This window comes from Salmo salar, chromosome 18 (genome assembly GCF_965601325.2).
Source record: "Salmo salar chromosome 18, fSalSal1, whole genome shotgun sequence".
Taxonomy (NCBI): Eukaryota; Metazoa; Chordata; class Actinopteri; order Salmoniformes; family Salmonidae; genus Salmo; species Salmo salar.
Genome location: NC_138308.1, coordinates 26025346 through 26040978, shown reverse-complemented (window position 1 = coordinate 26040978; position 15633 = coordinate 26025346). Strand labels below are relative to the sequence as shown.

At 44.5% G+C, this 15633-nt stretch overlaps 1 protein-coding gene across 2 annotated transcripts in view; it reads right to left on the bottom strand.

Annotated features, from left to right (window-relative positions):
• Positions 1-15633, bottom strand: part of gfra1a (gdnf family receptor alpha 1a) — an 87555-nt gene that overhangs the window by 13002 nt on the left and 58920 nt on the right. For both annotated transcript variants that reach the window (XM_014154880.2, XM_014154881.2), the window contains 3 exons: positions 5711-6062; positions 3570-3679; positions 1790-1924 (listed from right to left, as the gene is read on the bottom strand). In XM_014154880.2, the coding sequence (XP_014010355.1) occupies positions 1790-1924; positions 3570-3679; positions 5711-6062 (597 nt within the window). The remainder of the gene's footprint in view (positions 1-1789; positions 1925-3569; positions 3680-5710; positions 6063-15633) is intronic.

Sequence of the window (15633 nt, the reverse complement as noted above, 5' to 3'; positions counted from 1 at the left end):
TTGGGATCTCCCTGGAGGTCAGAAGCCCTGGCAAAATGTGTAGAATAGCATGAGATTAGCTACAAAACTGAAAATGGTTCTGTCTGCCACTAGGCAAAATGTGTAGAATTGTAGGAAATTTGCTTAAAATCACCAAATTTTTCTTTCACCCTCATGGCAAATGTGTAGAATTGCAGGATGTGATCTGTTTTCTTACTAGCACTGACTTTGCTGATAGCTGCTTTATTGATGAAAAGTTGTACTTACTATGACTGTGATACGTGGTTGTCTTACCTAGCTACCTTAAGATGAATGCACTAACTGTAAGTCCCTCTGTATAAGAACGTCTGCTAAATGACTAAAATATTAATGTAAAATGGAATAGAGGGAGAGTTGGACACAGTTTAACCCGGACAAGCTTCACAGGCTCTTCCTGGATGTCTAGAGGAGCACAGAGACGTGTAGAGACAAGCAGCACTCCTATTAAGGACAGTACTCGGTCTGGGAATCATGTGAGATTTTCTTGCCAGGAGAACAAATATTCAGGGAAGGTGCTCTTCAGACAGACAGCTCTCCCAAAAAATCCTGAGTTTGGGTAGGGACAAAATAATCCCCTCAGAAACATGACATAGGCAGACTGTGTTTACTGGCAGACACAATGCGGACACAGATGTCTAGGCTAACGTCATGGCGAAATGTTTACGTCAGGAAAAGAACGGATATGACGCTGGACGGATGTCCACACTCCTCCCTTTCCTCTCTGCCATACTGACGTTAGTCTAATTGCAGACGTGTATGCTGGACCATTGGTACATTGTGGGAGGCAACCCGTCTTTCTAGAGACACTATCTCAATGGCTTTCTTTCTCAAAGCTAAAACCCAAATCCTTCTCAATAGCAGTAGGTCAAATAGACTTCAATGACACTGAAATTCCCCTAAAGAAATTGCTCTGTTGTGATAGTGCTGTGTCGTGCACATTGTCACATTGGGAACAAAATGTTATATATAACACTATCTCTATAATACAGTGAAAACAAACTTCCCCATAGGGTCGGTGAGAGCGTGACTATAGTGGATCCTACTGGCTTTGAAAAGGGCTGAGAGACAATGCCATACCAATAACACAGCAGAGGAAGTTGAGCTGTGATTGCACAAAGACAGGCACTACAGCCATGGATCTGCTATCTCCAGAGGCCTGGCACCTTGTGATAGTGAAGGAGCTGTATTTATTAAAGAAGGAATTGCTGTGGCGGAGGAGTAGATGGAGAGAGAGAGAGAGAGAGGGAGGGGGGGTGGTTAATTAAAGCTGTCTGATATGTGAGAGGAGGTCCACCAAGTTAGAAGACAATGCCCAGGGCCCAGTTAAAAAAAAGGTGATATATCTGGATTTTGCCTATCGGATAGGATTAAATGCATAGAAAAAGAATGAATAGAATGGACAAATCATTGGCTTGAATGGGGAATACCATTCTATTCATTCTATTTCTATGCATATAATCATATCTGATAGGCGAAATCCGGATAAATCACTTTTGAAAAAATGGGCCCTGGCTATTGCTGATCTGGGAGAGCTACTCCGTGGAACTATTCACTCACACAAGAACATATATTATTAATGTGCGCACGCACGCACGCCAAAAAGCTCACAGGAGATATGGAGCATCACTTGGGAGAGAGGGAGGATGAAGGAAGGGACAATGAGAGAGGGATGAATAATTGGCAGGAGACCCGCAATGAAAGAGTGGAGGAGACAGGAAAATGGTATGAGAATGAAGATGAGAGGACAGGAGATGCGCGGTCAGTCACTCACGGAGGCAGCTGTTGTCTGTGAAGAACTCTGTGAATTTGTCACATTCCTCCTTGCCATTGCCACTGCTGCTGCAGTCACAGTAGGGGACAACACTGATCTTAGGAGAGCGCAGGTAGTTGGGCGTCATCACGGTACCTGTTGGGAGGGGGAAGAAATACAATAAATTACCCAATGCAGCTGTTTTTATATCAATATCAAATCATTTCCGGGTAACAATTAAGTACCTTACTGTAATAGATTTCCATTAAATTGGGCAAAAATAGTAAGAATTTAGCTAGGACTGTCTGGAAGTGGTCTGAGTGGGGAGGGGAAAACTGAAAACTAGCTGTTATTGGCAGTGAGGTTTGGAACTCTCTTTGTAAAGCTGAAACTCCCGCCCATGCAAAACTGCTGATTAAAAGGGCCTGTGTTAGTTTAAACAATGTTAGTTTAATCAGCTGTTGTACAATATTATACAAATCACAGTAAAAACTGACTTTTGTCTGTACTGAGCCTTTAAAGAAAGTTTTTTTGTTCCATTTTGTTTGCTATAGACATGGTATCCTCTGTGGCAGAGCCACGACCTGGTATTCTTGGCTGGTCATTGGCTGGTTATGAGGTATGGTGAAAGAGGATCTGCCTCCCACTGCATCTAACCATCATGTAATGGTGAATCCCTATCATACTGCAACTGTTAGCAAAAACTTTCTTCCAGCTCTATTTTCATTCAATTCTCTCATCAACACGTAACACTGAAAACATAATGTTTCAAAAGTATTTTCAAAAGTGATAATATGAAGTATTTCCAAATGCAGTGGGAAGAATTAGGTTTCTCCAGCTTTGTAGTAAACTAAATCGCTACAGTCAGTGATTTCTTGCTCCCTTAACGCATTGTTCCCCTACTGGCGTCCGTCCAAACAAGCCCTTCTTGTTTTGCGGCAAAATGAATTGGCATTTTGTTGGTTGCTGTGTGGACTATCTGTAACAGCTGTGCTAGTCAGGAAAATGTGATGGATTGAGCTAGAATGGTTCCCTTAGCACACAGAAGCAGAGAGAAGGGGAAGATAAAGGAGACAAATCTTCTCCCACATTTCCCCTCTCTCTTTATCTCTTTCATACCACAGGAGGCTGCTGAGGGGAGGACAGCTCATAACAATGTCTGGAGCGGAGTAAATGGAATGACATCAAACACATAGAAACCATGTGTTTGATGTATTTGACACCATTCCACTTATTCTGCTCCATTCATTACCACAAGCCCGTTCTCCCCAATTAAGGTGCCACCAACCTCCTGTCTTTCATACGCTCATTCTTTCGCTCTACTGCGTTGTCTGCAAGTATGAGTCTTGGTTTCCTTGGTTTCCTCTGGAACAATGAGCTAATTTCATGAAATGATGTGGAGGGGCAGGATGAAGTGGTGTGACGTTGGGTTGTGCTGCGCTACACTCTTAGAAAATAAACACTTTGAACCTTTTTGGTTCCAGGTAGAACCCTTTTGAGTTTCATGTAGGACCCTTTCCAAAGAGAGTTCTACATGGAACCCAAAAGGGTTCTAAGTGGAACCAAAATGGGTTCTCCCTAGAACCAAAAAGGCTTATCCTATGGGGACAGCGGAATGTCCCCTTTGGAGAGAGGATAGGAGGGGGGTGAAGGGACTCTCTGTGACACATGACTATAACAACAGGAAGGAGTGCCATTCAGGGGACAGTATGAGGATTCAGTGAGAAAATGAAAGACCATAGTGAGACCCATCAATGTGTGTGAGGAAAGGTTGACTAATAGAAACAAGGGAGAGACTCACCGATGAGGCCAGAGTAGGACAGCAGGCAGTCAGCGTAGTTCTCCTTAAGACACCCAGAGAGGGAGCGTGGCTCAGACTGACAGTTCGCAAAGAAATCAGCCAGACGGGACCTGAAAGACAACAGTGAAACCTCTGAACTATCTCATCTCCCTTATAAGACTAACTGTGACTGTCAAATAGACAAAGCAAAAGCAATGGTACTGATTGGTACGGTTTATAAACACACGCACACACACAGTACTCATCAATCTGTTCCTGGGCTAGTTGGAGGAGAAGGAGAGCTGTTGATTCCACTCTGTGATACTGTCGTGGAAATATTGAATCAAATATTTCTCAGATACCGGAGCTTGTGTATTCAAATAGACTTTATTACAAAAAGTAGCAAAGCCGAGCAATTCCATGGAAGAACTGACTCTCCATTCTTAGTACTTGGCTTTTATACAGTCTTACCCTTACATAAGATCGTCACTCCACTTTATGAATCTTGTTGTCTTGCTTAGTTTCCATTCTCTTATTGGCTCAGACACTAGGGCATAGATTCTATTGGTGGCGTGACATGCACACTCCTACTGCAGGTCTAATGGTGCCTATAACTGATTAGCTAATGTTCCTGTCTAAAGGTCTTCACAGGTTCAGGCCGATGTTGTCTATGTATGATTAACGCATGTGCATGTCCAGTAGCCTTCACAAGATCAGCAATGGCCCAGACCAGTCATGTCTTGTTGGTCTACCTTGCCTCATCCACACGGATTCTGCTTATGTTCTGTTTTTTACATGTCTAGTATTTAAACTTATAGCGATTCTTCTTTCTACTTCAAAGAGAACAGTATAGGTACTGAAAATCACCAGATGACTGGAAATTCCACTCTCATAAGGTGATGGAGCAGCCAGCAGGTACACCTGGTCTTATAATCCCTCCCACAAACAGAGAGGAGCTCTGGATACCAAGCTCATGATACAGCTGGAAAACCTACTACCACCTAGTGTTACACATTTGTTGAGAAGGGGAAGAGAGTGGGAGCAAGAACATTTAGCTAAATGAAGAGACATAAAATGGGAGAAAGAGGGAGACAGGAGGGAGATAGAAATAGAGGGAGAGAAAGAGAAGAGAGAGCGCGTGAGAGAGAGAGCACGAGAGCGAGAGAGTGAGACGAGAGCGATAGTGAGCGATTGAGAGAAAGCAAGCACGAAAGAGAGAGAGCGATCGAGAGAAAGAGAGAGCGAGCGAGAGGGAGAGCAAGAGAGAGAGAGCGAGACAGAGAGAGAGAGAGCGAGAGTTCGACAGAGCAAGAGCAAGAGAGACCGAGAGTGAGACAGAGCGAGAGCAAGAGAGAGAGCGAGACAGCGAGAGAGAGAGCGAGAGCCTGATAGAGAGAGAGAATGCACAGCCCTGAGGCTGGAATCCAAATGGACCCAATTTATTTGCACTAATGCCTCCATTTGATCCCAGACAGAGTGCTGTGGTTCTAGAGGCGATGTCAGACGTCACTCATTGAGTCCAGTCCGTTCCGCTGCATTTCAATATGGCCTCTATTACTGCCAATGAAACAGATGCCACTTACCCCAAACACATCCACTCCGCCGCCCAGTAATTCTAGCCAGAATACTGCTACATGACAGCTAAATGAAACACTTAACTCAGAAAAGACGAGCATTCAGAAAGAAAAGCGGAGTGTTTCACTGCTTAACTTGAATACTCTCAGTTATTGTAGGTAGATTTAGTGTTTGCTTTATGCATTAGTGAATAGTGATGGTTTATTTCCCATGCAATCTCCCAAGATAGACTCCAGTTATCTTAATAGGTTTGTTTATGGTCTTTTTCACAGGGCCAGGTATGTTTCTCAACACCTCTGAAGGCATGATAGCACCCTCCATGCTGTTTATTTAGACACCCCTCCATTTTGGTGCCGAACTAGAATGTGTAATCTGTCTCCAGCACCTCTTTACATTACAGAGGATGCTATCGGGAAGGGTTTGAGAAAATGAACTGTTGTTGACTGAAATGTAGTTATCCATACATTGACAATGGTTGGTATGTGGTGTGAGTTTGACATGTGAGACTGTGTGATTGTTAGCCATCTTATATGTTTGATGCCTGTGTACAATCTTGTGTACTGTGACAATTGTTTATCCTGGTGTACCTGCAGATGTAGTTGGTCTTGCAGGAGGTCTGCAGGGAGAGACAGTTGGGCTTCTCCCTGTCCTCATAGGAGCAGACTGGTACAATGGTTTGGCGCCGGCGCTCAGAGCAGGCCGACTGATCGCCGGCTGGACAGGAACAGAACAGCATCCCGTAGCTGTGCTTGGGCGGGACCTTGTCGAAGAACTGCCGCAGGGCCTTGTGGCACTTACGCTTGTTGCAAACCTCCGCAGTGGAGACGCGGCTGGTGCAGGGACTGATGTAGGCCGAGCGGTACTTCTTACACGTGTCGTTCAGGTTGCAGGCCTTGGCCGCGTTCAGACAGTTGTTCTCCCTCGTCACCGCGGGCTCGCCTGTCATAAAAAGAACAACAGGGTTAGTTAATTTTCCATCATCTCTGGATTGGTAAACTCTTTTTATAAAACTGTCTATAATATGACTATAATATGAACAGGAGTGCTAGAGAGAGTTAAACATCACGTGACTAAACTTATACTGGAGTGGATGGAAAAATAAGCGATGTACAGTAAATAATATATTAATAATAATAATAATAATTAATCATTTAGGAACCTTGCCAACTGTATATTAATCTCTTCCTGGCCGCTGCTGATTGATAGCAAGGAGCCCATTTACTGCTACCCTGTTTCTAGCCCTAAATCAAACAGTGCCCCTCCTCTCCGCAGCCTTTAAAGTAAAACAAATATGCAGCTCTCCCGAACTTCAGAGCCATCAAAGCATCCGGCACCACGGCCTGCTCATCTGTCAGGTCTCGCTAATTGCCAGCTTTCTTACAGACGCCACGTTAATTACCGTTTCGAGATACTTTTTTGGGAAAATGGAGCAATAACAGCATTTTTCTTTAATGAGCGCCAATTAAAAATAGGAGCGGTTGGTTGGTAGAATCCGGCTTGGGATGAGCGGTGCGTGTCGTGCTCCGAAAATAGTGTTAATAAGATTCAACACGTCTCTTGATGAGGACAGTGGATGGTCCAGTGGTTTCTCCATGGTAACAGAGGTGGTGTTATACCAAACTAAGAGGCAGCCTTTACACTCTTCTCCTAGGGGTTGTCACAACTCTGCTCTACAGGGGTGTCACACTCGTGTCATCAAGGACCACAGTGTCTGCTAGTTTTCAGGCTTGTATGTGCTTGCCACCAGCAGCAACACCCATAAACCAAGAGGGAGTAAGACTCTCGGACACTTTCATTTCCTTTGATAACCTTAGCTCCAGGAAAGAGAGAAAACTGGTAGATACTAAAGCCTGTGAAGACTAGAGTAGAATATCCCTGCCACACACCCGCTCCTCAGTCAAGACACTAACACACTGCTGTAGACATGAAGTGTCTTCTCTAAAGGTCGTAGATGTGCAGTCAGGGTAGCGGGCCGGTCCCTGCGGCCAATCCCAGATGACTGGCCGGGTTGGTCTGCCAGCCGGGGCTCACGGTGACCTTTCACTGAAATCTGAAAGTTCTCCTTCACTCTGTCTGTCTGTGCTGCTCTCTTCTACTCTGCTCAATGACCAGACACATTAACTCTTTCTGGAAATAAGTACTCTACAGTTGCCTGGGAGCTGCCTCTCCTGTTGGCCCTGAAGTCTGTCTGTCAGTCAGTGGCCATAACAGCTCACCCCAGTCAGCCAGAAACCATCCAAATGAGGACAGCCCTGACCAGACCTTCACCCCCTCCTGTGTCCCCAAAAGGGCATTTCCCCTCAGGGCCCAATGGCAAAAACCAGAGCTCTGGGACAAGAGATCTGTATCTGTATCAGCAGGCTCAATGTTATCTGTGTGAGCATGTGAGTATCTATACTGTATTAGTATGTGTGGACGTGTGTGTGTGTGTGTGTCGCATTTGTGGTGCGGTGTGTGTCTGCGTATGTGGGTGTCATGTGCCATGCAGCTGTCCAGTCACCCAGCCGTCTGTCTCCTCCCTCCCACAGAGGTAGAATGCAGTGTGTCGAGATCCTCTCCTCATCCCTCCCTGCGGCTCCTCCAGTGTCAGAGAACACATCTGCTGAACCCCGAGTGTCTTGCTGGCAGATGGCACTGTCTCTCAAGCAAACACGCACACTCAATACGCAGACCCTAAAAATCCTCACACCCTAAAAATCCTCACACCCTAAAAAGCCCTCCTGCACATGCTCTCCTTCCCTCCCTCCCGTTGTCTCTCCCCACCCCTCCCCTCCACCCTTCACAGGCCCACACATGGCTGGGGCCATCTGGTCTCTTCATAGGGAGCTGGAGCACCCCAGCAGCTCTTGTTTCCGATACAGCCTCAAATTGATTATCATGTCGCCTGTTACCTCCAACCCCCTCCCTAATTTCAATTACGACGGGACTTTAGGTCGAGTAATGACCTCTGCCTCCTCCTCCGATCCACAGGACACGAAAACAAGGCAGAATATTTGGGGGATGATCCCTCTGGAGAGATTGTTATGGATAATGGACTTGCCAAAATATCTTTGTTATCTTTAATTGTCTCTTTATGATCGTTATCCTATCTGTGTATTTCCACAGAGTTACTGGTGTAACTCTCTGACACCAACAAGTTAAATACAGTGTGACATTTCCAATCATATTCTGATTAAAATCTCTCTTTTTTTTCTCTCACCTTCGATCCACATCTGCATTGAAAAGAGAGGACTGACTAAATGGTAAGCAGTAGGTGGGGTTAATCACAAATCCACAAGGAGCCTTACTCTACATTCTTAGAAAAAAAGGTGCTATCTAGAACCTTAAAGGGTTCTTCGGCTGTCCCCATAGGAGAACCCTTTGAATATAACTTTCCACAGAGGGTTCTACATGGAACCCCAAATTGTTCTACCTGGAACCAAAAAGGGCTCTCCTATGGGGACAGCCGAAGAACCCTTTTGGATCCTGTTTTTCTACGTGTAGCTTGCCAGGTTTGGCAGACTGTGAGTCCCATCCCTCTAACACCTTTATGGAGGGACTTGATTAAACCAAGGCTTCAACCTACGTACAGTAAACTGTAATTACACCTTCCATATGGATAGTATACCTTTTCACCTGTACAGCCTTGACCTCCCTCCATATAACCTGCATCTCAGTGGGCGTGCCAGCCCTGATGCGGTTGACTGGCAATGTAACCTGAGGGTAAATAATCGGCTGATCGATAGATAATGATGTGTCTGAACAGAAGGGAGCCATTAAAAAACAAATTCCCACACAAATCCTCTATGCGTCCCCATCTGCTAGCTTTGGGGAACAGTTTGCTGTAGAGACACAGGGGCTCAAGGTGAATTAATATCAGTCACAGATAGTGCTGAATCACTCAAGCGTAGAGGGCATGCAGAAAGTTATCAAATCAAATCAAAGTTTATTGGTTGCTTACACAGTTTTGCAGATGTTATCACATGTGCAGCAAAATGCTTGTGTTTCTAGCTCCGACAGTGCAGGAATACTTAGCAATACAAAACAATACACAAATAATCCAAAAAGAAAGAAATTAAGAAATATCAGAATGTGCAATGTCTGAGTCAGTCCCGAATATATACAGTATATACACTGGGTGTACAAAACATTAAGAACACCTTCCTAATATTGAGTTGCACCCCTGCCCTGTTGCCCTCAGAACAGCCTTAATTCATCGGGGCATGGACTCTTTGGGTGTTCTTGAACCATTCTTGAAACACACAGCAAACTGTTGAGCGTGAAAAACCCAGCAGCGTTGCAGTTCTTGACACACTCAAACCGGTGCGCCTGGCACCTACTACCATACTCCCGTTCAAAGACACATTTTTTGTCTTGCCCATTCACCCTCTGAATGGAACACATACACAATCCATGTCTCAATTGTCTCAAGGATTAAAAATCCTTCTTTAACCTGTCTCCTCCCCTTCATCTACACTGATTGAAGTGACATCAATAAGGGATCATAGCTTTAACCTGGATTAAACAGGTCAGTTTACATCATAGAAAGAGCATAATGTTTTGTATACTCAGTGTACAGTGCATTCGTAAATTATTCAGACCACTTTACTTTTTCCACATTTTGTTGCATTACAGCCTTATTTGAAAATATATAGTTTTTTTCCCCCTAATAAATCTTCACACAATACAAATCAAGTCACATTGTATTAGTCACATGGGCCAAATACAACAGTGAAATGCTTACCTACGAGACCCTAACCAACAATGTAGTTAAAAAAAATACGGATAAGAATAAGAAATTAAAGTAACAAGTAATTAAAGAGCAGCAATAAAATAACAATAGCGAGACTATATACAGAGGGCTACCGGTACAGAGTCAATGTACTGGGGCACCGGTTATTTGAGGTAATATGTACATGTAGGTAGAGTTATTAAGTGACTATGCATAGATGATAACAACAGAGAGTAGCAGCGGTGTAAAAGAGTGGGAGGGCAATGCAAATAGTCTGGGTAGCCATTTGATTAGATGTTCAGGAGTCTTATGGCTTAGGGGGAGAAGCTGTTTAGAAGCCTCTTGGACCTAGACTTGGCACTCCCGTACCGCTTGCCGTGCGGTAGCAGAGAGAACAGTCTATGACTAGGGTGGCTGGAGTCTTTGACAATTTTTAGTGCCTTCCTCTGACACCGCCTGGTATAGAGGTCTTGGATGGCAGGAAGCTTGGCCCCAGTGATACACTGGGCCATTCACACTACCCTCTGTAGTGCCTTGCGGTCGGAGGCCGAGCAGTTGCCGTACCAGGCAGTGATGCAACCAGTCAGGATGCTCTCGATGGTGCAGCTGTAGAACCTTTTGAGGATCTGAGGACCCATGCCAAATATTTTCAGTCTCCTGAGGGGGAATAGGTTTTGTCGTGCCCTCTCCACGACTGTCTTGGTGTGCTTGGACCATGTTAGTTTGTTAGTGATGTGGACATCAAGGAACTTGAAGCTCTCAACCTGTTCCACTACAGCCCCGTCGATGAGAATCGGGGCTTGCTCGGTCCTCTTTTTCCTGTAGTCCACAATCATCTCCTTTGTCTTGATCACGTTGAGGGAGAGGTTGTTGTCCTGGCACCAACCGGCCAGGTCTCTGACCTCCTCCTTATAGGCTGTCTCGTCATTGTCGGTGACCAGGCCATACCCCATAATGACAAAGCAAGGTTTTTAGACGTTTTTGCAAATGTTTACTGTATATATATAAAAAATGCAATATCACATTTACATAAGTATTCAGACCCTTTACTCAGTACTTTGTTAAAGCATCTTTGGCAGCGATTACAGCTTTGAGTCTTCTTGGGTATGATGCTACAAGCTTGGCACACCTGTTTTTGGGGAGTTTCTCCCATTCGTCTCTGGAGATCCTCTCAAGCTCTGTCAGGTTGGATGGGGAGCGTTACTGCACAGCTATTTTCAGGTCTCTCCATTCAGTAGATGTAGATGTTCGATCGGGTTCAAGTCAAATCAAATCCAATTGTATTGGTCACATACACATATTTAGCAGATGTTATTACGGGTGTAGTGAAATGCTTGTGTTCCTAGCTCCAACAGTGCAGTAGTATCTAACAATTCACAACAATACACATATCTGAAGATAAAATAATGGAATAAAGAAATATATAAATATTAGGACGAGCAATGTCGGAGTGGCATTGACTAAAATACAGTAGAATAGAATACAGTATATACATATGAGATTAGTAAAGCAGTAGGTAAACATTATTAAAGTGACTCGGGTTCCAATATTAAAGTGGCCAGTGATTCCATGTCAATGTATATAAAGCAGCAGCCTCTAAGGTGCAGGGTTGAGTAGCTGGGTGGTAGCTGGCTAGTGATGGCTATTTAACAGTCTGATGGCTTTGAGATAGAAGCTGTTTTTCAGTCTCTCGGTCCCAGCTTTGATGCACCTGTACTGACCTCGCCTTCTGGATGATAGTGGGGTGAACAGGCCGTGGCTCGGGTGGTTGATGTCCTTGATTATCTTTTTGGCCTTCCATTAGCGAGAAATATACTTGGAATCGGTGCCCGCCTCCTGAGTCGGACTAGAAGTCCAATCCGAATACCTCTTCTCCGCCGGTGGCGTCATGGAGCAGCCTCTGGGATAAGTTCAATTGCTCTGGGGGGTACGAATAAATAATAACATTCGGGAAAGTTGTATTCCTGGTCGTAATGCTGGTGAGTTACCGCCGCTCTGATATCCAAAGGTTATTTCCGGCTGTATGTAATAACACAAAAAACGTTCAGGGCTAATAATGTAACAAATAATAAGTTGCTTAGGAGCTAGAAGCAGAGCTGCCATGTCTGTCGGCGCCATCTTGAGTAGTGGGCTCTGGCTGGGCCACTCAAGGACATTCAGAGACTTGTCCTGAAGCCACTCCTGCGTTATCTTAGCTGTGTGCATAGGGTCGTTGTCCTGTTGGAAGGTGAACCTGTTGGAAGGTGAAACCCAGTCTGAGGTCCTGAGCGCTCTGGAGCAGATTTTCATCAAGGATCTTTCTGTACTTTGCTCTGTTCATCTTTCCCTCGATCCTGACTAGTCTCCCAGTCCATGCCGCTGAAAAACCTCCCACAGCATGATGCTGCCACCACCATGCTTCACTGTAGGGTTTCCAGATTTCCTCCAGAAGTTACGGTTGACATTCAGGCCAAAGAGTTCAATCTTGGTTTCTACAGACCAGAGAATCTTCTTTCTCAATGTCTGAGAGTCCTTTGGGTAGCTTTTGGCAAATTCTAAATGGGCTGTCATGCGTCTTTTACTGAGGAGTGGCATCCGTCTGATCACTCTATCATAAAGGCCTGATTGGTGGAGTGCTGCAGAGATGGTTGGGGTTCTGGAGGGTTCTCCCATCTCCACAGAGGAACTCTGGAGCTCTGTTAGAGTGCCCATCGGGTTCTTGGTCACCTCCCTGACCAAGGCCCTTCTCCCCCAATTGCTCAGGTTGGCCGGGTGGCCAGCTCTAGGAAGAGTCTTGGTGGTTCCAAACTTCTTCCATTTAAGAATGATGGAGGCTACTGTGTTCTTTGGGACCTTCAATGCTGCAGAATTTTTTTGGGTACCCTTCCCCAGATCTGTACCTTGACACAATCCTGTCTCGGAGCTCTACGGACAATTCCTTTGACCTCCCGGCTTGGTTTTTGCTCTGACATGCATTGTCAACTGAAGGACCTTATATAGACAGGTGTGCGCCTTACCAAATCATGTCCAATCAATTGAATTGACCACAAGTGGACTCAAATCCAGTTGTAGAAACATCTCAAGGATGATCAATGGAAACAGGATGCAACTGAGCTCATTTTCGAGTCTCATAGCAAAGGGTCTGAATACTTACATAATTAAGGTATTTCTGTTTTTGTTTTCCAAACAACATTTTTTGCTTAGTCATTATGGGGTATTGTGTGTAGATTGATGAGGGAAAAAAGTATTTAATCCATTTCAGTATAAGGCTGTAAAGTAACAAAATGTGGAAAAAGGGAAGGGGTCTGAATACTTTCTGAATGCACTGTATATGGACAGTACGGACAGTACATGAATATAATAGAAATGGTGTGTACAGCAGTAGTTATATAGGATTATCCTTGACTAGAATACAGTATATACATATGAAGTGGGTAAAATAGTATGTCAACATTGTTAAGTGACCAGTGTTCAATGACTATGTACGTAGGGCAGCAGTCTCTAAGATGCAGGCTACACACTGATGAGATGGTATTATTGGATGCAAGAAGTAAAGAGAGTTTTTCAGGTGCTTGATCGAGAATCAACTGAGTGGTTCTAGTCAATTGTGGGCAGGCAGTGAATGATGAAGGAGGATGTTGTTGAGCTAGGGAATCATATGATGGGATGTATTGAGTGTCCATAGCAAGGAGTCAACTGAGATTGTAGGGATTAATGTCAGGGTCATTCATTAGTCATTGTGATGAGTATTGACATTGCCGTAGTAACCTAGTGTCATGGGGCTGAGTCGGTGATGAAGGGTCTCAATGGAGTTTCCTAAAGATCTGATGAATTATAAGGGATTTTGGTAATCTATGAACATGTGAACATCTTGGCCATGTTCTGTTATAATCTCCACCCGGCACAGCCAGAAGAGGACTGGCCACCCCTCATAGCCTGGTTCCTCTCTAGGTTTCTTCCTAGGTGCCAGCCTTTCTAGGGAGTTTTTCCTAGCCACCGTGCTTCTACACCTGCATTGCTTGCTGTTTGGGGTTTTAGGCTGGGTTTCTGTACAGCACTTTGTGACATCAGCTGATGTAAGAAGGGCTTTATAAATACATTTGATTGATTGTTTGGTTTTGCTGTATGAAAGACAGTATGATGTCTGTGGCATCGCTGTGATGGATTTTAATGGGTTGTACACTGCTGTGATAATTTGCGGTGAGTCATGTGCATACTGGTAGTCACTAAAATAGTGTGAAGATGTGTGATGAACTTATAAATGGGTGTGAGGAGACGTCAGCTATGATGATTTGTGATCGGTTTCATCAATGTTGCGGTTCATGGCGCAGTATTCAATGCAGTGGTAATTATAAAGCGTCTACTCAGTCTCTTCTTGATTATCATTGCCTTGAGTTACTCTACTCGCCACTTTAATGGTCTCCAACTGAAAGTGCCTGACAAGCAGAAATGAATGAGAGGAGGAGTGGGACGGAAGAGAGGAAGCCCCCAGATTTACTCATCAATTTCTTTCCTTCTTCTGCGACGCTTATTAAATTCCCTGTTTCTCCTGACTGTGTCCCAGTGCAATAAACCCACATGGCAAGGCAGCAAATATAACTTACAACCCCTGTAATGGATCCCTGCAGTCTCTGTCTGTCTCTCTGTCTCTCTGTCTCTCTGTCTCTCTGTCTCTCTGTCTCTCTGTCTCTCTGTCTCTCTGTCTCTCTGTCTGTCTGTCTGTCTGTCTGTCTGTCTGTCTGTCTGTCTGTCTGTCTGTCTGTCTGTCTGTCTGTCTGTCTGTCTGTCTGTCTGTCTGTCTGTCTCTCTCTCTCTCTCTCTCTCTCTCTCTCTCTCTCTCTCTCTCTCTCTCTCACTCACTCACTCTCTCTCTATACACAGTATATACTGTATAAACGAGTATTAACTGTCATTAAAACTCGTTTTCAACCACTCCACAAAGTTCTTGTTAACAAACTATAGTTTTGGCAAGTCGGTTAGGACATCTACTTTGTGGATGACACAAGTAATTTTTCCAACAATTGTTTACAGATAGATTATTTCACTTGTAATTCACTGTATCACAATTCCAGTGGGTCAGAAGTTTACACACACTAAGTTGACTGTGCCTTTAAACAGCTTGGAAAATTACAGAAAATTATGTCATGGCATTAGACGCTTCTGATAGGCTAATTGACATCATTTGAGTCAATTGGAGGTGTACCTGTGGATGTATTTGAAGGCCTACCTTCAAACTCAGTGCCTCTGCTTGACATCATGGGAAAATCAAAGGAATCAGCCAAGACCTCAGAAAATAAATTGTAGACCTCCACAAGTCTGGTTCATCCTTGGGAGCAATTTCCAAACGCATGAAGGTACCACGTTCAACTGTACAAACAATAGTACGCAAGTATAAACACCATGGGACCATGCAGCCGTCATACCGCTCAGGAAGGAGACGCGTTATGTCTCCTAGAGATGAACGTACTTTGGTGCGAAAAGTGCAAATCAATCCCAGAACAACAGCAAAGGAACTTGTGAAGATGCTGGAGGAAACAGGTAAAAAAGTATCTATATCCACTGTTAAACGAGTCCTATATCAACATAACCTGAAAGGCTGCTCAGCAAGGAAGAAGCCACTGCTCCAAAGCCGTTCTTTTTGGAGAAATGGCCTCTGGTCTGATGAAACAAAAATATAACTGTTTGGCCATAATGACCATCGTTATGTTTGGAGGAAAAAGGGGGAGGCTTGCAAGTTGAAGAACACCATCCCAACCGTGAAACACGGTGGTGGTAGCATCATGCTGTGGGGGTGCTTTGCTGCAAGAGGGACTGGTGCTC